This window comes from Rousettus aegyptiacus, unplaced genomic scaffold (genome assembly GCF_014176215.1).
Source record: "Rousettus aegyptiacus isolate mRouAeg1 unplaced genomic scaffold, mRouAeg1.p scaffold_m13_p_6, whole genome shotgun sequence".
In the NCBI taxonomy this organism is placed as follows: domain Eukaryota; kingdom Metazoa; phylum Chordata; class Mammalia; order Chiroptera; family Pteropodidae; genus Rousettus; species Rousettus aegyptiacus.
In genome coordinates, this window is record NW_023416309.1 from 66,155,821 (window position 1) to 66,179,419 (window position 23,599).

The window sequence follows — 23,599 nt, forward strand, 5'->3', positions numbered from 1 at the left end:
ACTTTCTGCTTGCTTGTTGTCTACTAAATTGGAGGGAAGAGGATACCCAAAACATTGAATGATAACACAATTCTGGTAAAACAAATGGCTTCTGTGGTAATCCCACTGTTGGGAATGTATCTTAAAACACTAATTCAACAGACAGAAACAGTACCACACATAGACACTTACTGCAAAGTCTGTAATATGAGGAAGTGAACACAAACTCCATGTTGAACACTAGGAGATGGTCATGTCGGTTATGGAACGGCCATTCCTTTGGACAATGTGTATCCACTGTCCAAGGGACACAGCCAGTGACACAGTGCAACAGTATGGGAAACTGTGTACAAAAAACATTAAGTAAAAAAAGCACAGAGCACACAATATGTCTACTGTGATGGAAGTCTATGTGGGGAAACATAGGTGTACAATCAAGTGTAACTTAGAGAACTGGAAATCTTTCTATTATAATGGAATTATAAGTGACTTTCAGTTTTCAAAACTTTTTTTTTAATGTTGTCGTGTTATTAAAAGATGAGCAGGGTAAGGTGTCACGTCTAATATTTTTTTGAAAGGGACAGTATCTCCTGAATAAATAGGAAGAAAAAGCTTTCTTTTAACTAACCTCATTCACACCATCTCAGTATTGCCTGCACCTTCCATGCAGTGGGGGGAGTTCCGAGGCATCACAAGCCTTGACCTGGATCTTAGCCCCTTTGTGGGAAAGGGGCAATCGGTGGCGTTCCCCCCATGACCTCTCCCCTTCTCCTGCAGGAGCTCAGTGAGATGCTGTACACAGACCGGCCTGACTGGCAGAGTGTGATGCAGTATGTGGCCCAGATCTACAAGTACTTTGAGACGTAAACCTGGAGGGCCCAACAGCAGCCACTGCCACCTGCGGTTTGTCCTGGAAGCACCTGGTCACTTTCTACAGGCTCTGTTCCGCCTGTCCACAACTTGGCCATCTGGATTTCAAAGGAAGATTCAATCCAAGGGGACCAGCACACGAATAAGAAGCAGAGCTGGGTTCAACCATGCACCCACCTTGAATCCAGACATGTTTGGAGTGTACGTGGGAGAAGCTTGCTCCCCCAGGAACCTCCCTCCTTCCAGACCCAAGGGACCCTAGTCACACCATGGGACTTGACACTAGAGCTGCACTGAGATTCACAATAAACAGCACTTCCAAATCAGTCATCTTTTTACTGAAAATCCTCTTTCGCTTTTATAAAACTTTGCCCTTGTTATTCCCCACCCCCTTCTAAAAAAAAAAAAAAAACACCCAACAAAAGACAAACATTTCCTGTCAAGCAGGCTGGAAATGCACGAACTCTGCCTTTTTGGGAAATATGCTTACATTCTAGGAAACGATTTTAACGCCTATAACTTGATTACATTTTTTAGATCTCACTTGTCATTCATTTGATTCTGTGGATGGAAGATAAAACGTGAGAATTAGGAGTGGTTTGCTGTACTGTCCCTGTAGAATGGCCTACGGATGGAAGTGTGCGTTCTCCCAAGTGGCTATGTGCTGGGGCATGGTCACACACTAGGTGTCCTGTGTTCAGCCAGTCCCATACACACTGAAAGGGACGCCTCAGAAACTGCCTTCTCCGTCTGCCCTCGCATCTAGTCATACTCCCATTCACACCCACACGTTTGTCCCATGTTCAGAACTTGACAGAAAGCCACTCATGTAAAATGGCCTGTGCCCACAAGGAGTTTGTGCAGTGAAACAGGCTGAAGACATATATTTCTTGGGCTACTGGGTAGATAGCAAATTTAAACAACATTTCGACTTTATAGTTTTTAGTACTTCATCAGGCCTTTAATGTTTGATGGCAAAAGGAAGCCCTCAGGGATGGCAGAGGTGGCTCTCTTTATAATTGAATGAAGGAAAATGCAATATCTCTACCATCCTGTAGTCGCCCTAAGTGGCAGCAGAGCCTGCCTGGAGTGGCCCCAGTCACTTCAGAAGTTATGTGTGCAGGTAGGTAATCACCTGGTGGCTCTTTGGTGGTGATATTGGGCAAATAAATGTACATTATATAGCAAACAGGGCATGGGTCACGTAGGTATATCTGAGGTGAATTTGTCGGTGCCAATCACTCTTACGTACGCACCCTGTGTTGGTGCCCCTCAGACAAAGCGTCATCCTTAACATCAGTCACCAAGAGTTGCAGTACGGCTTACATTGCTTAAAGTAAATCTCCGATGACTGGTCAAGGCCCTTGTTCACAGCTGGGGGCCTAAGGGCTGTGGACCCAGCCCTTCCCGGGAGGCGTGAGCTCAGCCCCTCCCTCCTCCTCAGGCTGCCGCCCCTGCCCTGCTTATGGTTCTCCTCTGCAGCTCTAGATCAGAATCTTCTGGGGAGCTGGTTAAAAACATACCCTAGCCTTCCCCATCAGTTGAATCCAAGTATCTGGAATGGGATCAGGGACATAGGTATTATTAAAGTTCCCAGGATCCACTGAGAGGAGAAAGCAGCCTTCATCAGCCTGCGGGGTGGGGTGGGAGAGAGGGGGCTCTGAGCAGTTTGATGATGATAATCTCATAACTGGCCCTTTGTTTTCAAATGGAAGTTGGAGGCACAGTCTGAACAAATTCATCTTCATCTTACTCCTTCCCGATGAGCATATACAAATGAAAGTTATTACTTATGTCGCTTCCTGCGTCTGTCTTGTTGACATACCTGATAGACTTTCATTTTTTCCTGTGCTTCTGCCTTGCTCACCATTATAGTGGGGAAGAGTAATATGCCAGGTAGTTAAATTGGGCTGTTGGTGGTTGCGTCTAAGCTGGGATTACTACAAGGTTGTGTATGGGAGAAGCATTGAGGTCTTGGGATGCCTGGAGGGTGTGTTTAGCATTATCAGTGCCCTGCTTTTAGTTATTATTGTAAATCATTCAGCATGAGCTGTGGGCAAAGCAGTCTCTATGCATGGGTCTGCTCCCTTCAGGTTAAAAAGGAAGGAAAGAAATGTCATGGGAAAAAAAGGACATGTGGCCATCTATTTTTATAGTTCAAGAAAGTTCCTCGACACCATTTTCTTTGCCAGCGGGCATGCATGGAAAAGAAGTGTGCCCTGTTCAGAAAAACAGGTGGTGTGAAGTCAGGCCTTCTAGCACTGCAGGGCCTGCGGGGCAAGCTGTGCCAACCCTGGCTGGGCCACTGAGTGGAGTTTTTAGATTCATTTTTAATTGGAGAGCTCAGAGCACAAGGTGAATGTGGAAAATGGAGAAAACAAGGTAGCGTCAGCAAATTGTATCATTCCAAGTTTTCTGTCCTGAGGTTTTCAGAGGCTACAGTATTCATGTTTCTTCCCATCTCCTTCAGCCAACACTGTCATTTAAAATTATATAGTTGTTCTTCAGATTCTTTTTCTAAATGTACTATGTTTGTATAAAAGACACATGCAAAACACAAAATCTAGGAGAGTGGAGTTTTTAAAAGACATAAAGGGAAGTACATGGTTCTCTGCATTGTGAGTTGTTTCGTGGACTTGAACGTTAATTGATCAGTGATTCTGCCGTGGCCCTTTTCCCACAGGATTAGTGTTCTGAGGAACCAGGCAAATTCATACTTATCTCATCTTAGTCCCTTCTCACTTCAAAAACGACATTAGCCTTTGGTTTTCATTCTTCATTCTGTTATTGTTTTATTGCTTTTATGGATACCATCCAAAGTAGATACCGCAGGTGTTACACAAAATACACTTCCCAAAATGATTAGCCAGCTGGCAGTGGTGAATGTGTGCAGTATTCTCTTCCCCACAGAAACATTGGTGGGATCCTCTCAACCTCCACCCCTCCCACTTCCCCACTGAGGGGATGGCAGGCATTTCACCCAGAATGTGGAGAGAGAGGACTCAGGTGGGTAAACACAAACCCATTTGCCAAATGCAGCAGTAGTTCTTCCCATTCGTAAGCTTGAGTGCCATTTCGAGATGAACTACTGAGGACATGCAGTAAAAGATGTAACCTAGTGACCTTTATAAAGTACTTTTAATATATCAGTTGCCAAAGTTCACCGGGTATTTCACTTCTCTAACCCACGTTAGAGTTCGGCTATAACATCTTAAGTAGCTCACTAATTTTAACTACATTAGTTGAAAGCAGTTGATAGATCTGTAGCCTCATTTGTATACAGAGCACACCAGATTGTACCAAGCATTGTCAGGACTTGATGTGCCAACAGAGCTGTCTTTAACTATTAACATGAAAGTGTATGATGTATGACTATGTAATATTTCTAATAAATATATTTTGTTTCCATCTGATTATGAATTTGTCCCAGTGACATTTATTAATATTTTCTCAAAGTGCCAATTTACATTCATTCTAATTTCAAACCAGCATCATCATGTCTTTATTCCTTATTGGGCTGAGATCCCCGCCACAGCTACTGTTGGCTGGCATTACTGGAAGTTACTGGAAAGAACTGGGGTTCTGACAGCTCCTCTGCCTTCTCCCCATTCACAACCCTCTTGCTGTGACTATAGTCTTTTCAGAAAATCACCCTTCAGGATGCTGCAGAGCTGTGCAGATGTGCGTGGAACAGGCAGCGCCTATGCCACAGGCCTCCCCCATTCTGCGTGTGTTCCTTGACTGAATGCTAACGGAGGTCCTGGAAGCCACATGCTAGGCGGTATTAAGCAGAAGGGGATTATGCCACCTTGAGGCAGAGTTAACACGAATTTTAACGGACAGGGGATGTAGGTGTCTTCTAACACCAGTATATTGTACGTGCTGATTCATCAGGTGACATGTGACTATTCAGGTATCACTTGGAGGCCATATTCACTGGTGTCGGGCAACCACCCCTGCCCACGAGAGAGAAGAAAGGAGGCCACCCATCCTAGAATCTTCCTCCTTCCAGGGAAGTTTCAATATCACTAGTCTTTTTCTACTAAGCGATTCTCCATCTTCTCAGAGTGGCACAGTCTCTGGTAAGAGCTTAACACACACTGAGCCAGGACAGTGGCCTCTACTCACTTTCCTCTGTGGGCTGTCAGGTGACGAAACTGCACTCAGGAGGTACCAGTTTTGCATGCACATGCACGTGTGCGCACACACACACACAAACACAGGCGTTTGGTGAATGGCCAGCATCTCTGTGCTTGCAAACTGATCTCTTCTACAGCTTCCTGTTGTTCAGGGTGCATCATGGTGTTCCCTGATCTGTGGGCCTGGACCACTCTGTGAATGAAACACATCCCCAGACATTCATACCATGTGTATGTTTATGGCCCATATATGTTGAATCAGGTATCAGGCAGGAGGATTCCAATGGAGCCTGATGCACACTGAGTGCTCACTGTGGCATCTGTGGTCAGAGGTCTGTGGTCAGTGGTACTCCGCTGCCACGGAAGACTGGGAATTCCAGGCCACGGGCCCTGGCCTGCCCCGGGCTCCACTGGCACAGAGCCGGCTCTCCCTTCTCTAAGGACTATGGATGCTTCTGTCATCCTCATGCCACACACTTCACTCCCTGAAGGCAAAGCTACATATTTATTTGCTCGTGATGTCTCAACCTTCTGCGTAATTGTTGCTGAATAAATTAATTGGTAGAAACATCCAGCTACCACGAACTCTTATTCCGACTTGGAATTCCCCACTGAACTCAGGAGCAGACGCCTCAGCATCCAGCTTGGTCTCAGTGCTGAGGTCTGTCTTGTAAACAGTTGTTTCCAGCATTTTCCAACTCAATGGTAAAAAATTCCCAGAAAGATCCCTGGGGAGAAGCTTGAAACCTGATTGCCTGATGATCTTCATCATTTTTCTTTGTTTTGTTAACATTACTTTTCTGTCGTTGTGAGTAAAATGACACAATACGTTTCTGAGCAGAACCTCGGTCTCCCGGACTCTTCAAATGAGTTCAGTCTAACCTAACTCACCTGCACTACCAAAACCTTAGTGAGATTTTTCTAGATTATGAAAAATAAGTCATAAAAGTTTTTGGCCTGGACATCTAGCAGGGTTGGCCAAGGAACCAATCACCCCTCCCGCTTATCCATCTGGGATACTATTTATACCACTCTTTAAACCATATCATTATTCTTGTATCAGAAAAATGAAGCAAAACAGAAAATGGAACATGGGAAAGCCGCAGCTTTCCTTTACTGTTGCATGTGATCTCAGGAGGCTTGGCCATCTTTTGAGAACTCATCCTAGATGACGGTATCCAGCAGGATCAAGACAGAGTCTCAGACCTCCTCCAGCCAGTAGGACCTCACTGGGCTCTTCCAATTGCCAGGACCAGACCAAGGCAGGCTGTCCCAGGCATGGAGATGCTAGTAGTAGAGGAAGATGAGCCATACTCTGTCCTGAGGAGGCATTTCGAATTCACATTTAACTCTCACAAAACCAACCACTTATGTTTGCAGGCAAAAAAAATTAAAAAAAAAAAAAAAAAAGTACGACTATTGCCACCTGCCATTCCAGTCAATGATCTTGCACCCCAGTGTGAGGCGGACGTGGCTTGGACTTGGATGTGTTATTCCCTCCAACTGCCTCTGTTCCCATGGGTCAATCATTGTATAAGTGTCTTATGACACCGAAATCACACTCAAAACATGTGATTTAAGTGTTTAAAGCTATGTTTGTTTGTTTGGGGTACAATAAGACTCCTAACTGCAAGCCAACTATTTCAACTGACACTCAACACATCCTTGGAGGAAAACTTGATTGTGTTTGGCTCATTTGAGAGACAATTTGTGGATGTTCAAAGGGGTATTTTTAAAGGAGTTTTCAAGAGTAACTGATGAAGACATTTCCAACTTCCACACTGGTTTCAGATCCTAACTCCTTCAAGAGGCAACTCGCAAAGTTTAGGTCTGTTGGGGCCCAAGGGAACCCTGTTTCTGTGCCCCCTCCTCAAGCTGAGATTGGGATCCTTCCTCTAGTGCTGCGTCCCTAAATGCCTGTGCTATACTATTGTGTTACTCTCCTGTTGCCACTGTAACAAATGACCACAAACTTAGTGGCCTCGAACAACACAAATGTATTATCTTACAATTCTGGGATCAGAATTCCAACATTCGTCTCACTGCGTTACAATCAAGGTGTTGGCAGGGCTGAATTCCTTTCTGGAAACTCTAGGGTGAATCCCTTTCATTGACTTTGTCAGCTTCTTGAAGTCGCTCCCCTCCCCCCTTTCCTTGGCTCATGGCCCCTTTCCTTTATCTTCAAAGCAGCACCATTGTATCTGTCTGGCCATTCGTATTTGTCTGTAGTCGTGTCTCCCCCTGGATCTCTGCAGCTGGAAAGAATGCTCTGGTTTAAGGACCCATGTGATTAGATTGGGCCTATCTGGATAACCAGACTGTTCTCCCCATCTCAAGGCCCATACCCTTAATTCCAGCTACAGAGTCCCTTTTGCTATGTAAGTTAACCTATTCAGAGGTTCCAGAAACTAGGATGTGGACATCTTTGGGGCCATTGTTCTACCTACCACAGTCATCTTTTCCATGTCCTCCCATTAACAATCAGTGGAATCTTCCTATATTTCCTAGTTATAATTACCAAGTCGAAGAATCAGATTAGCCTGCCAGTGGGCCTCCCCATCCTGCCTGTTTAGTTATTGTTTTTCATACCAGATCATTTCACAAGTCACTAACCACCTTGGTCAGGTGTCTATCCTTGACCATTCGGCAGAAGTAGGGGGTCACGTGGTATAGCCACCCCACTCAAGAATAAGTCAAACCTCTTGCAAACTAGAGCTGTCTCCCTCCAAAAGCAATGACGATGGGGCAGGCCATGTCCTGGCAAGTTTTACGATGCGGAACCAGGTTCCTCCTATACAAGCCTGACTTCATGGATAGAGCCTCGTGCTACTGTAGTTGGAACTCCAGCGTCAGTGCGGGGCTGGCTGAGCAAGTCCCTGATTCAAAGGGACACCGTTTACTAGGTAAATATTAGGCTGTTTTACAGGCAAAGAAACTGAAACACAGACAGGTTCAATAATTTGATCAAGATAACTCAGCTTGGAGAAGGCAAAGCAAGAATTAATTGGAACCCAAGCAGTCAAGCAGCAAAGCCTGCACTTCTAGCCACCAGTCGATACTTCACCATCTGCCACCTGTCATGGGAAGGAAGAGTGTGCTGGAGAGCATTGCTCCCTCCAGGGCAACGCTATTTGATGCAGTTGCTGTGGTTTCTTATTTGAAAAACAAATAAATGTTCTTGTCTGGTGAAGATTAGCAATAAGTTCCCGCGTCAAGACCTCAGATGCATCTTAGCTAAAGGATGAGTTCGTGCATATGTTCCTTTTTCTAATGGCAAACTAAACAAAGCCACAAGATTTATGTTCAGAACATCTGTGTTCAAAGGCGGGTCAAAAGCCTTTCCCAGAACTTACCTCCAACCCCCTCAGATTCTATCCCATTGGCCAACCTGGTGTCATATCTCCCCACCCAGCCAGCCACAAAGGGAAACAGGGTAATCCACCATGATTTGTTGTGGATGGAGGAGGGGTCTGCCCTCCCTGACACAGGGCACCCACGCCTGAACAAAATTGGAGTATTGGAGGGTGCTGAGTGGGTGATCATTGGTGCCTGCCACAACAGGCCAAAGTCACTGCAGGTATTCCCCTCGAGAAGAAGGCATTCCTAGTGGGAACAGTGATACCTTTCGGCATCTTCAGATTCCTAAGGGTTGTGTCCTTTCAGGGTTTCCATGGAGTAGCCTTCCTGGGAGGAAGTAATAGCAACAGCAGCCATGTCTGAGGGCCACCTGCCAGATATAGGCCTAATCTGCACAGGAAAGTCCCCTATAGCAGCAGTCCCCAATCTTTGTGGCACCAGAGACCAGTGCTCCTGTGAGGATCTAATGCCTGATGATCTGAGGTGGTGCCGGCACTGGGGAGCCGCTGCAGATACAGATAAAGTTTCGCTGGCTCACCTGCTGTGCAGCCCATGTCCTAACAGGCCACAGACCAGTAACGGTCCCAGCTTGGGGATTGGGGACTCCACAGAGGTTGAGGACCCCTGCCCTAGAGTCTTCATCATGCCTGGAAAGTGGGGGCCACTTTCAGAGGTGCCCAGAGGGACCAAATGTCCTGTGTTCCACAGCCTACATGGCCGCCTGCTAATGATGCCCGGTCTACCAGAGGCCTATGGGTGGTCTGGGCCCCTTTCTCCTGCTGGGCCTGCTGACAAGGCTAAACCAAACATCACAGGGGGCGGAAGTGGGAGGCCCTGTCAGTGGTATGCAAGCGCCAAGTGGGAAATGGCTCTTTCCAGTAAGGGATCCCTGAGCCCCACGACACCTGGAAGGGGGTCTGGGGCACCCTGCCCAGTCTGGCCCCTGCTGGCTGTATATATAGAGGGGTCTCCATTTCCTGGATGACTTTTTCCAGAGGCCAGTGCTGAAAGGGTGCCCTTATTTGGGGATTAGTTCTTTTCCACAAGAATTGGAAAGAAGGCAGCACTCTCAGATATGGATGAGCCCTGGCTGCCAATCAGCATCTGTTTCTCGAGCTCCAGTGCCCTAAGTCCTCTTTCTCCAGGTCTTTCTGGTGGCTTGTCCTGGAGTCCAGGAGAGATGGAGGGGGATCTTCATGGGGAGATGTGGAATGAGCCACTACGGCAGCCTCTTTGCCGCCTCCACTTGGGTTCCCAGCACCTTCATTGCACAGACCAGTGGTCGGTCCTCAGCCCTAAGCCAGCTCTACCTCTCCGTGGCCCCCCCATTCTACAGGCAGTCTGCATCTCCCCTTGCTGAGCCACCCCCTGCACTGGCCCGTGCCACCACTCTCCTGGGTGTCCTCCTCTTCGGTCTCCTCTCTGGGCCTGTTTCTTCTGCCACTTTAGGCCCCTTGAAAGTCTTCATTTAAACCTTTCTTCAGGTGGGGATACCAAGTTTAAGCCTTGCACAGCACATTCTATGACCCCTCCCAGAGGGATGTGAGGCCTGGGGCATCAAGGGGCTGCACAGCTTTCAAAAGAATTTCTTCTGCCAGTCCCCTGATGAAGGGCCTGGACAGCCTGGTTTGTAGGCTGAGTAAGGTCACCAGGTAAAATACAGGATGTACAGTGAAATTTGAATTTCAGATCAACAATGGACAACTTTTTAGCATAAGTACATCTGCTGCAATATTTAGGACATACTTACATTAAAAAGTTATTTGTTTATCTAAAATTCAAATTTTACTGGCTGCCCTCCATTTTTATTTGCTTGGCCCTGCAGCCCTCTAAGAGCCTCAGGGCAGACAGGTGAGGCAATGGGCGGCCTGAGGTCCTGGCAGTGCTGGGACCTTAGGGAAGGGAGGGCCCGGAGCTGGCTAGAGGTGCTGTACCAAATCGAGTTAGAAACCCTGAGTTAGCCAAACCCGATAGGGCCCTAGTCCACCACTGGCATCCAGTGGGAAAGTTATGCCTCCACCTTCCACCTACCTGACTCTCGCTTGCCTGTAGAGTCAGGCGATTCCCCCACCCCAATGAAATTGTGTTCCTCTGAAATAACCTCTCAACGCAGCATTCACTTTTGCTCCAGGGTCACTGCCAGATATGTAACTATTCAGCCATAGGTGTGACTTTTGGGTTAAAGTCTGTCCCCACCCTTGTATAGACAACAGGCTGTCCCAGGGCAGGGACATGTCTCTTTGGTCTGCTGCTATGTCCTGGCACCACGTTTTCAGCATGAAATGAGTGTCTGGGAGCCCATTTGGAGGGGCCAAAAGTCTTCAGGTCAGTAGAGGCCCACAGGTAATGCAGTGGAGATGGTGGGGATGGGAAGGGAAGGGAGGTCCGTGGAGTATGGGGACAAGAGGAAGGTAGTTGGCAGCCATTTGGAGGTACAGAAAGGGAAAAACCCACTTTCTCCAGACACCTATTGTATACACCTTTCTTCGTGAAAGAATCAAGTGAATTTGTCTAGACAAGACTGGCTGTATTACAGTGTATTTTCAATTAGTCTGACTTTTGTATTTGAAGTCTTAAAAATGTTTAGAATTCTATATTATCTTCATAACATATCAGTGGTAGCTTAATATCAAAATAGCGACTTCCTCCCTAACCCCCTATAAAAGATCTTCGAGTTAGACTAACAGGCCAGGAAGGTACATCATATCATCACAGAGATATGTCCTATGGAGTTGAGAACCCACGAGCACACTGGCCCCCTCGGGGGATGTGAGCCTAGATGGAGAAGCACTGCAACAAGCCAAAAGGGTGAATCACAAATTGTGTAACTGCAGACATCCGGGGACAGAAAATCAGGTAGCATGGTAGTAACTGGCCTTCTCAGACTCCCTTTCAATGTGTTTCTGGAAAGGTTCTCTGTCTGGAATTGTTTGTACATGGCAATATAGGAAACCAAGATTGGATTCCAGGATCGTTTGCTGGCCATCCAATCTTTCCAGGTTGAGTCATCCAGGAGCCCACATGAAATTCGTTGACCATGTACCCAGGCCATGGAGGATTTTCCCCTTGTTTCAGTCTATAGACCATGGAAACCAGCAGAGAGCAGACAAGTGGAGTCTCGGAATTTGGCAAATATGGATCAGACCTGGCTCTGAGCATCTTCTAGGTCCTGTTTATAATTGAAATCATCAGGCAGTTTTTCCTCAACTTGTAGGTTCTAAGCCTGTTCTGTGACAGCAGAGATGTGATGGGGTTGTGCTGGGACGGAGGGAAGGGCCGATGTGTGAGTGCATGTGTGTGCAAGTGTGTGTGCGCGTGTGTGAGCATGCATGTGCATGTGTGTGTGTGCACGTGTGTGCCGGGACATGGCAGGAAGGCCAGTGCGAACAGCAGAATGCGTGAGGCAGCTGGCTGCTGGAAGAAGCAGGTAGGTAGAACCTCCTGAGCTTGTAGAGGAGGGCTGTGAAGAGTGACTTTGAGAGCTGTCGCCCCTAGTCACCACCATCATCTCCTTCAAAAATGAAGTTCTACCACAAAACTAGAAGCTGGAAGATCTATTTCCTATAATTGTGTAAATGTCATTATTTCAAAGTGACAGTTATTATTAAAATACATGTTCAGTACAGAAATTACCAAAAAGTACAAAGAAAATAAAAATCTATTGGCATCACATCAAAAATGGATTGCCAAGGACGGGGACCCGACTAAGGCTCAGTGGCGGCTGCCCATCCAGCCCTCATTCTGGCACCAGGTGACGTACATAGTCTTCCCCCCTACGAATCTCGTGCAAGCCTCTGTCCCGCCACCGACCGCGTGCCAGGTTATCCAAGCATGCCTACCATCGTCACTTCTGCCTCCCCTCATCTCCAAAGCAGACCAACAGTGGTGAAACCAAAAGTGGAAGATCTCTTTGTACTTGTTTTGTTAAAAATCTTCACTCTGCCATTGAAAGGACGACAGCAAGCTCTCGGTACCAAGTTAATGAGGGAGACAGGAAAAAATGGCGTAGATAATAGAGTCACCCCTCTTGTGACCAAATCAAAGTTGTGACAGAAACATGGAGCAAACAGCAAGGAAAGTAGCCTGAGATCTAGATGAACAAAAGCACTACAACTAGGGAGAGAAACAATTAATCACCTGCAATGATAAAAGGTAGGAGGGGGTGAAGACGTGAGGCTGCCCAGTTCCGAGTGGCTGAGTGGGACAGAGGCTGCGGCAGCAGCAGTGGCAGACGCCTCTTTAAGAGGCCGTGTCCATCACTGGACTTTTACAGTGACAGACCCACTCACTCTGAGCACCAGTGCTAAGTAGGCTGCTCAGGGGGCACCAGGGACTTACAGGGGGACACTGAGTTGTCAGAGTGAGGGCCAGAGGTGAGACTCACTCTGTACAGAAGTGCTGGTAGTATCCATTGTTCTTCTGTTGAGCCCTCAGTGCTGTCATAGCTGAGATGTCATCAAACTGAATAACAGAGGTCACTCTGCCCAGAGGATTCCCTGAAACTCTGCTTCCCCCAACTTGCAGCTCACCCAAGCCACAGCAAGTACTGTGCTCTTTGCTGAACAGCACCAAGACTCACAGTGAAGGCAGCTGACCTCGGTTTCTGGTGTGATTTCCTGAGGCAACTATAATCATAGCATCTGTGGATTGCTTGCTGGAGGGACACAAGCCAGGGCTAAACTTGGCCTGCAGCTGAACCACTCTCAGGACCATGCCACTGCACACCTACCACACATAGCCACACTGGGAGACTTAGGAGCTTTTCTTAGTACATAGAAACAGACACAGAAAGGCAGCCAAAATGGGAAGACAAAGAAGCAGAAACCATGTGAAAGGAGAGAACAGAGATCCAGGAATAATGGAGTCAAGCAATCTCACAGATGCAGACTTCAAAACACTGGTTATAAAGATGCTCAATGAACTTAAGGGAAGTGTAGATGAATTCAGATTTTAAAAATATAAAAACGGAAATGGAAATTACAAAAGGGAACCAGTCAGAAATGAAGAACACGTTATCTGAGATGAAGAGTATATTACAGGGAAGCAACAGAGTAGATAAAGAAGAGGATGGAACCTCCAATATAGAGGATGGGGAAGCCAAGGACACTTAATCAGGACGGCAAGAAAAAAAGAAGCCAAGGCTATAACAATCATTTAAGGAGCCTATGGGACACAATTAAATGTGAAAATATCCATGTCGTAGGGGCACCTGAAGGAAAACAAGAAGTTGAAGAGCTATTTGGAGAAATAATGACGGAAAACTTCCCTCACCCGGTGAAGGAAATAGACATACAACCCCAGGACATTCAGAGTCCCAAGAAAGAGGAACCCAGAGAGACCCATACCAACACACATCACAATTCAAATGCCAAAGGTTAAATAAAAAGAGAAAATCATAAAAGCAAGAGAAAAGCAGTTAGATACCCTACAAGGGAGAACCCATAAAAGATGGCAGCTGATTTCTCCAAAGAAACTTTGCAGGACAGAAGGGCTTGACAAAAATATTCCACAGGATGAAAACCCAGGACTGCAACTAAGAATACTTTATCCAGCAAAGCTATCATTTAGAGTTGAAGGACAGATAAAGCGCTTCCCAGACAAAAATAAGCTAAAGGAATTTATCAACACCAAGACAGTATTACAGAAAATATTGGAGGGACTACTTTAAGGGGGAAAAAAACAATCATGAATGAAAAATGGTAATAACTACATATCTATCAATGACTACCTCAAATGGAAAAGAATTAAGTACTCCAAAGGATAGAGTGGCTGAATGGATAAGAAAACAATATCCCTACATATGTTGTCTACAAGAGACTTCAGATTAAAAGACACACACAGACTAAATGGAAGGTGTTGAAAAAAGATATTGCCTTGATGGACCTAGACGGTATTGCATTGAATGAAATGGGTCAGACAGAGAAAGACAAATATCGCAGGATTTCACGTACATGTGGAATCTAAAAAATGAAACAAACTACAACAAAAGTGGAAATAAACTCATAGATACAGAGGATATTTAGAGGGATACTAGATGTCAGGGTGTTGAGGGGGACAAAAAAAAGGCAAAGGGACGAAGAGGTACAAATGGATAGTTGCAGAGTAAACATTAAGATGTAGAGTGTAGCATGGGGGAGATGGTTAATAATGTTGTAATAGATGTGTAAGGGGGAAGAAAGGTACTAGATTTAGTGGGGTACTAGATTTTGTGATTTATGTTGATCTCTGATCACTAGGCTCTACAACAGAAACTGGTATATTACTGTATGCCAACTTTAATTGAAAAAAAAACATTGAATTGTACAATGTAAATACTAGCAATTAATTGTTTATTACCAAAATTAATATCTGTTCAGTATTTTATCGGTCCACTTATGTATCACTTAGGCTTACTTTAGGTTGCAAGGAATAGAAACCTGAAAAATACTGTCTTCGACAAGATAAAAAACTTATTTATTTCTCTCACATACACAAAAAAGTCGAAGGTAGAAAACCCAAATCTGGTATGTTGGAGTTGTAAAATCTGGGACCCAGGCCCCTTTTGTCTCTGACATCCGTGAGGGAGTGGCGTTCGTCTTCATGATCTAATATGACTAACAGAGTTTCAGTCATCACAACTATATTCCAGGTGACAGGTTAGATGGGAGTGTCGTGTCCCTTTTAAGTCTTCCTAGAAGATCCATATAGAGGATATTTATTTAGAGTTGTGTATTATTGGGCAGAATTTAGTCTTACGGGTACACCTACCTGCATAGGAGACTGGGGATGTAGCCTTTTAGGTGAACAGCAGTGAGGCTGCCTAAAAAGTGGGGTTCTGTTACTAAAAAGAAGTGAAGAATTAATATTGTGTAGGCACCTAGAAGTCTCTGTAACAATGTATATACTTTTTCATCTTAAAGTTTAATTCTTTGACTAGGTTCAAAAACTTATTTTTACTCGGCTCAAAAGTAAAATATTATGAAAAGATATACGGTGAAAAGTTCCCCATCTACACAGTCTCCCCTGCCCTCCCCATACACGTGCATAGCAGTGACCATTTTATCAGTCATCTTGTGTTTCATTCTCGAGTGTCTTGTATACAGTTAATGTGAAAATTTTATACTCCCCCTTTTTTTAACCGGAAAGGTCTGCATCTTGCTTTTTGTTTTGTTTTGTTTGCTTTCTTTTCCCTTAGCAATCTTGGAGACATTTCCCTATCAAAACACAGAGAACATTCTTACTCGTTGCTTCTGCTGCCTGGTATTCCACTGTATGGAGGTAGCAGAAATTACCTAGTCTCCTATGGAGGTATCCATACAATCTCTCATCTACACTAGGACACTTCCAAGAGTGAAAGTGGTGGCCTCTGTTATTAATTATACTGGAGCAAAGGTGTAAAGTGTTCCAAGCAAACTGCATGTAGGCTCATGCCATAGATGCGGTTGTCACCAGTATTTTGAAATTACAACAATGTTGTGGTTATTAACGTACACAGGTATGGATAGGTTCATTTGCATAAGCATCAAACGTAATTGCTGGGTCAAAGGGTGTGTACATTTGTGCTTTGGATAGAAACTGCCACATTGTCTCTGTGGGAACTGGATTAATTTATTCTCTCATTAGCAACATATGACAGTATCTCTTTCCCACAGGTTGGCCCCCAGAGTGTGTTATTACACCTTTGGATTTTGCTGATCTGGTAGGTAAAACGTGGTATCTGAATTCAGTTTTAATTTGCACTTTGTGTGCTCATTTCAGCAGCACATATACTAAAATTGGAACAATACAAAGATTAACATGACCCCTGAACAAGGATGGCATGCAAATTCATGAAATGTTCCATATTTTTTGGTTGCCAGGTGGGTGGGGGTTTGGGAGTTTGGATGAAAAAGGTGAAGGGATTAAGAAGTACAAATCAATAGGGAATATAGTCAGTAATATTGTAATAACTATGTATGGTGCCAGGTGGGCACTAGTCTGAAGGGGGAATCACTCTGTCAATTATATAAATGTCTATCCACTATGCTGTACACCTGAAACTAACATAAAGTAATATTGAATGTCAATTGTAACTGAAATAAATAAAGAGGATTTTTTAAAATTTTGCATTTTGTTGTGAATGAAACTGAGTATGCTTTAAAATTCTATTTGTGTTCTGTTTTTTGTGAATTGTCTTTTCATATACTTTGCCCATATTTCTTACTGAGTATTTAGAAATCTTATCCTGGAGCTTTCTATGCATTAGAGAGATGACGTCTGTGATTTGAGATACAAATAGTTTCCCCAGCTGGTTGTTTGTCTTTGCTTATGGTGATTGATTTGTTTTTACCACACCTAAGTTTTTTCTTTTACTCTTTTCTTTTATGCCTTTGGATTATAAATTAAAGCTGGAAAGCCCTTCCCTGTTCCAAGGTTATGAAGGAGTATGCCAAAGTTTTCTTCTAGAGTTTTCATCCTTCTATTTTAAATCCTTGGTGCATTTGGCATTTATTGTGGCATACTTGTGGAGTTATGGATTTTATACTTTTTAATAGGTATGTTTACTTTTTCCATAGTAATACAAGCTCATAGTTAAAGTCAACTGTATTTAAGCAGTCTTCTACTCCAGACAGAATATCACCCCCCCCCCCACACACACACACACAAGAACTTGCTAGCTATTTTCTGGTCTTTCCAAAGTTTCTTTCGATATTTATCTACATATAGTAAACTTTTACTGCTCTGTATTCACTTTATGGATTTTAAGCATTCTCTATTGTTATGTTACATGAGAATTTAAGTCCCACGCCTCCACCCCCATGACCCTTGAACACCAATGCCCGTATTGGTGTTGACAGACTGTTTACTGGGCAGCTGGTACTAGAATTTGACCATCTTCTACTTCTCTTTTCCAAATTTTTTTTTCCATTTTTCAATAAGCGACCTGATTTAGTCATTATAACCCCCTTTTCAGAAGTATAAAAACCAGACAGAGTTTGGGGTAAGGCATGGGAGTGGGGCACTCCTTATTTTTTTCTCCAAAACATTTTTTTTTTTCCTAACTACTCCCACTGTCTTATTGTTTGAAATAGCTGGCTACATTTGTCTCTGAATAAGCAACAACCCAGTGTTTGTTTCCTCTACTTCAGTGCTTCCAGCCTAGCATTTCTGGGCCTTTCTTAGGGTTCTAGGACTCATCCACAAATATTCCACATGGCTGTTCTGTGCCAGACAGTGTGCTATGTGCTGCGGATATAACTCAGTCCCAGCCCTTTTGGAGCTCGTGTAGAGGACAGGGACCAGAAACAGGAATGTACAAGATGACAGATACGGATGTGCCAGGATAAAAAAGCAGAGCAAGGGGAAACAATCAAGTATGCCAATTAGGGCAGGTGCTACTCTAGAAAGGATAGTCAGAGAAAGTCTCTTTTGGGTAGGTGACAAATTTGAACAGATACCTGAAAGATATGAGGGAGCCATATGAAAATGTGGGGGAGACCGTGATGGGCTGGGGAACAGCACTTACAAAGTCCCTGCAGCATGAGTGTGCTAGTTGTGCTGGGATGAAGGGAAGGGCTGGTATGTGTGCATGTGCGTGTGCGTGCGTGCATGCGTGTGTGTGTGTGTGTGTGTGTTGGGGGGTGTGGCAGGAAGGCCAGTGCAAACAGCAGAATGTGTGAACAGCCGGCTGCTGGAAGAGGTAGATAGGTAAGAACCTCCCAGGCTTATCAGAATTAATTGGAGCATTCTAAACATGGTCTCAATTGCATTCTTAAACATTGTTTTTGGAAGTCAAGCAGAGACGTGACTGTAGGGGGACACAAATGTAAAAATAAAATTAACAAAATAAAGCTTAGTGAAGCGGTCCCCACAATAGTTCAGATGGGAGGTGAGAGAGTTTAGTCAGGATAATAGCAGGGAAGAGGGGAAGAAGCAGGCAGATGTGGCAGAGCCGGCATATGTAGGGAGTTAGAGAAATAGGAATCAAGGGTGACCCGTGGTGTGTGAACAGAGCATCTGTTGAACCCTGGGGACACCTGCTGAACTGGAGGAGACAAGAGGGGTGGGGTGCGGGGAACCTGGAGTCAGGGTTGAGATGCCTTTTCAACATCCAAGTGGAGAAGTAGGAAACTATAGAAGTCTGGAATGAAGAAAGAAGAAGAAGGAGGAGGAGGAGGAGGGGAGGCGGGAGGGGGAGGAGGAAGGAGGAGGAAAAAGAAAGAAACCATGTGAAGATAGTTCTCGGGTCCTCCAACACATAAGAGATGGAGGAGCCAGGGAATTTGGCCCAGGACCTGCTGGGAGTGGCAGGGAGGCTGGAGGACTGCCAGGACATGGTGGGCTGTGGCATCTCTGGAAGTGTTTCGAAAAACAGAAAGTGATGGACTGTGACAGCTGCTGCTGAGAGTTCAAGTAAGATGAACACCAAGTCTTGATACTGAATATGGCAAGATGTGAGCTGCTGGCGACTTTACAAGGTGGTTTTAGGAATGGGACAGGCTCCATGTGGAGGCATGTGGAAAGAGAGAGTGTGTGAGAGGAAAGCTCCAATGAAGACCTGGCTTTAAGGGAGTTTTGTGATAAAAGCGTTGGGGTGGGGGGGGAGGCGAGACAGAGAGGAGAGATTGTTGGAAGTGATGTAGGGTTAGGGAGGGTTTCTCATTTTCATTTTCTTCCTTTCTTTTCTTAAAGGATGAAAAGATACAGCACATTTGCCTAGAATAAGGGAGATGTGGGAGCGAAGGAGGACGGGGAGCAATGGGACAGTCCTCGGGCAATGAGGGCTTGAGGTTTGGCAAGGCTGGACATGGGAGTAGGGCAGGCTGCGACATCCCACACAGGCTCCTGGAAGCTGCTGTGTGAGGCAGGGGGCAGGTAGTGGGACTGCTGGGGACTGGGGCAGCGGCTCTTTGTCAACCTGTGTGAACATATGTCTTTATTTTCACAGCTGGTGCAGTTGTACAGGGGCCCAGTGAGCCAAACACTAGGTGGGCAGAGTGGGGGTATCACAGAGGAAATGAGCTGGAAGTGAGGAGGCCGTGGAGGGAGGGATTCTGCCGATGATTCACCTCCCGGCGGGGGGGAGCCGGGGTGAAGATGACTCATGTGGGTCAGAGGGAGAGTTCGGACCAGGAAGTTAGGAAACAGAGGCAAGAGGATACGTGGAAAGACAATGCTAAAGCTACCAAGAATGATGATAGGAGTATGTGGTGAGAAAAAGACAGTGAGGCGGTGGTGCCGAACACCTTCCTGGAAGTGGACAAAGCGGCCAGTGGGAAATGACTGCAGTAAGAAAGGGCAGACAGCAGTGTAACCTGAAGGCATACTTTTCAGAGAGAAAATGCTACATTTTTTATGGAAGGAGAGGGGAGAAATATTCTGGGAGGATGTGGGACATTTTCTGGTGACACCATGAGTTCCTAGTGGCCGAGTAAAAATTCGGGGATCAGGAAGAAATGGACTTTTGGGTCAGATGAAGGAATGTTTTGAGCCATTTGGGCACCATGACAGTGTGGAATACGCAGTGGAATCCAGCCCAAGGCCAGAGAGTCAGGAGTCTTTCTTGAGGAGTTAGGTGGCACGAAAGCCCCACAAGAGCCCAGGAGCCCTGGGGCAGGTCCCAAGATGAGCCCAGCTACAACATGCATCGTCAAGGAAGCTACTCGCTGAACATGCTATTCTCTGCCCTGCCCCCGGGAAGCTGGCCTGGTTGACAGTGTGTGTGTTGGGGCGGGGGGGGGGGATGCTTTCCTTGTGGAGGTAGCCAAGAAACATTATGCTTACCTCCTTCCATTCTGTCTCAGAAGCTAAAGCCATGATGCCCGCCCCCATTCTAGCAGCACTATTCACTACAGCCAGAAGGTGGAAGCCTGGGCTACTCACACAATGGAATATAATTCAGCCTTACAAAGGAAGGAAATCCTGACACATGCTCCAACATGGATGAACCTTGAAGACATTATGCAAGTGAAATAATCAAGACACAAAAGGACAAATGCTGTAGGATTCCACTTATACTAGATACCTAGACTCATCAAATTCATAGTGACAGAAAGTAGAATGGTGGTTCCCAAGGGGCTGAGGGAGGGGTATGGGGAATTAGTGTTTAATGGAGACGAAGTTTCAGTTTGGAAACTGAAAACATTCTATAGGTGGTGATGGTTGCATAACAATGCAACTGTATTTAATGCCACTTAGAAAAGGTTAAAATGTTTTTTTAAGTCAATTTGGGGAAACTGAGGCTACTGTATGGCCTTGCAATCACACATTGGATCAGACAATGTCTCCTGACCCCAGTGCTCCTCTAGGGGCTTTGGCCTAAAAGGAGGAATCAGAGCAGGTGGTGACTTGAGGCGATGATGATCTCCCAGGGTTGACCCTGTGCAGGGTTTGCACTGGAGGGCCTGGGTGCCTCTCAGGCAAGACATGTGCTTACTCATTTGCCACACTCAGATCTCACACAGAGACATCTGAATCCCCGAGGGTGGTGATTTGCATTGGGTGGAGCTGGGTGCCCGGGGCATTTAGCTTAGCTTGGGGCTCAGCAACAAGCCAAACTGCTCACAAACAGCAGGCCTGGAACTATGGTTATTTTCCTGCCCTCAATCTCAAGTGCCAAATCTCAAACTATCATTAAAATGACCAGATTTCTTCATTTAAAGAAAATAGTGTCTGCTGAACTCCATACTTTCACCTGAGCATTTGTTCATGGCCAGCTTGAAGGCCTTTCTGGGAACCTGGCAAGGGAGTCTGTGCCTACAGAGAAGAATAAGACCGAGAAAATTTTAAACAAGAAAAATAAAAAACGTGCCTTGACAGATGTCAAAATATACCCGAAAGAAGCAGAACTTTTGAAGTGTAGTACCAACAAGAGAAAAGAGAAAATAGATTTGTGAATCTGAACAGAACTCAGAAGCACATCAGTGCTTAGAATGGAGCTTAGAGTCTGAGCAAAGAGAGGACATCCGTCACCACGTGGGGTGTTGGGGGCACCTTGCCATTGGTCTGGGGGCAGAAGAGACAGATTAGATTCTTACTCTCCGAGTAAGACACAAAACCCAGAAGCCATAAATGGGGGAGAGACACTGACCCACTCAATCACATAAAATGAAAAACTTCTGTATGACAAAGGCACCATAAACAAAATTAAAAGATTAAAAACAGACAAGGGGAAAAAATAGACTTGGAAAAATGTTTACAACACATAGCAGGCAATATACAAAGAGCTCCAAAAAATGAATAAGACAAATAATCCAGTCAAAAAATGGATTCCTTGGCAATTAGAAAAAATTGCAAAATATTAGTAAAAATGAAGAGAAGTTCGACTTCATTAGAAAGTAAAAAAAAAAAAAGTAAAATAAAGCAATGATGATATATCCATTTACTTAACAGATTGGAAGAAATAAAAAATATTGATAATGTTTTGTTGTGTCAAAATTACACAGAAATGGATACTCCATATGCTGTTGGTAAAAGATAAATGAGTAATATCTTTCTGGAGAGTGATTTGGTGATGTTAGTGTGTTAAATGTTGATTCGGCATTCCCGCTTGTGGAAATTTACCCCATAGAAGTACTCATGGCTATTCAGGAGGAGCTATGGACTCGAATATCAGCAAAAAAGGAAAAAAAAAAAAAAGGAAATAAACTAGGAATTTCCATGAATAGAAGAGTGGTAAAAAATAGTGTGTTCAATATTATGGAATCTACAAGAAAGATAGGATTAATGTGTTCTTAGAAAGGTGTTCTCAAGATATAGTTGTTAAAACAGGTTTTTTGACAATACACATAGAGTAAGTCTACTTTTGTTTTTTAAAAATCTGCATATGCATAAATGCACATGCTCCATTTCACTAATTCCAGATGGCATATCCTTTTTACATTTTAACAGGATATGTCATCATTAGCATCTTTGATTTTGTAATATATGGCTTTATGTTTTTCTAAGCATAGAAAAATATCTGTAACATATGCAAAACTGAAATACGGGAAGGTGGGAATAAGAGGTTGGGGAGGAGCACTTTTACTATCTTAAACATTCCTGTGAGTTTATATGTGTACTATGAGTACGTATCATTTTTGCAATACATAAAAGCAAAATGTTAACAACAGATAAACCAGACGTGGCCGTGGTCAGCACACCAGATTTTATCCTGAGCCCACGGAAAGCCAGTTTTACTTTCCCTCCCTGGACAACCTTTATTCTTAAGGGGGTGGCAGTCTCCTTCCATTATTTTTTCATCTTCCTCAGAATCCGAGCTGTCTCCCTAGAGGCCAGGAAGAGCAAAGGGGAACTGAATTCTCCCCCAGCCTGCCCACATCTGGAGGCTGGATTTGGTGCTGTTCTGTCGTGTTTCCTGTGGCCAATGCAGCAGTTAGAAATTCTGCCCTGGCCTTTATTAGCAGGAGATTGGACAGAGAGGGAGGAGACCTTAGAGGTCACTGGATTCAACTTTCCCATTTGATGATTAAGGAAATGAAAGTTCACAGAGGTGAAGCTGTGGTCCCAGTTCTGCAGGGAGAGCTGGCCCTGTCCTGAATACTAAGCCATGGCTTCCCATCTGTCCTTCTCTTCTGTCTGAGTGGACGAGCCAAGAACTAAGATTTCCTTGACCCAAAACATTTATGTGGCTCTGAATTCTGTAGGATACTTTGACGCAAGACCTGGAAAACATTCACTATAGAGGCTTGCACCTTAGGGACATTTACAGCATTATTGAACATGAAGTCCAGAGAGAGCTGTTCTTGGGGCTGGTTGGGATGTTCAAAGATGTGGTCAGGAACACAAGTTCTTTCCTCCATCTTTCCCCCATCACCTTCAGTGTGTTGGTTTTCACATCAGATTTGTCATCTCATGGTTGCGAAATGGCTGCCATAGCTCTACAGTGTTTTCACAAAACAGCTTCCAGAGCAGGAAGGGAAAGAGGAGGCCCAAAGCTCATTACATAATTCCCCTCATGTCCCATTGGCCAGAATCAGTCACATGCCCTTCCCTTAGACTAATTCTTGGCAAAGGAGAAATGGGTTGTTTGATTGGCTTAGACCAATCATGGTTCATTCTCTAGAGTATGCATGTTGCTGTTACAATGAGGCTCTGTTAGCAACCTGGAAAAGGGGATTACTGCTGAGGAGCCAAAGAGCGGGGCTGCCACAAGCTCCTAATTCCTGGTAATGATCATACTGAGCACTTGGTCTGAGGTAATGTCCCATACTTCTCATGGAAGCTTTGAAGTAACAGTTATAAATGTAGAATGAATAGCTCAGATATGTGGTGAAATGCCGATTAATGGATTCTAA

At 44.8% G+C, this 23,599-nt stretch overlaps 1 protein-coding gene and 1 non-coding gene across 5 annotated transcripts in view; both read left to right on the forward strand.

Annotated features, from left to right (window-relative positions):
* SPECC1 (sperm antigen with calponin homology and coiled-coil domains 1) overlaps positions 1 to 4,265 on the forward strand; it is a 239,842-nt gene extending 235,577 nt beyond the window's left edge. For all 4 annotated transcript variants that reach the window (XM_016145133.2, XM_016145134.2, XM_016145135.2 and 1 more), the window contains one exon: positions 757 to 4,265. In XM_016145133.2, coding sequence (XP_016000619.2) covers positions 757 to 846 — 90 coding nt within the window. In that variant the 3' untranslated portion in view covers positions 847 to 4,265. The remainder of the gene's footprint in view (positions 1 to 756) is intronic.
* Positions 4,266 to 16,069: 11,804 nt separating this feature from the next.
* Positions 16,070 to 16,173, forward strand: LOC118604393. Its single transcript, XR_004951709.1, has one exon. It is a non-coding gene; the product is annotated as a U6 spliceosomal RNA (small nuclear RNA).
* The last annotated feature ends 7,426 nt before the right edge of the window (positions 16,174 to 23,599 follow it).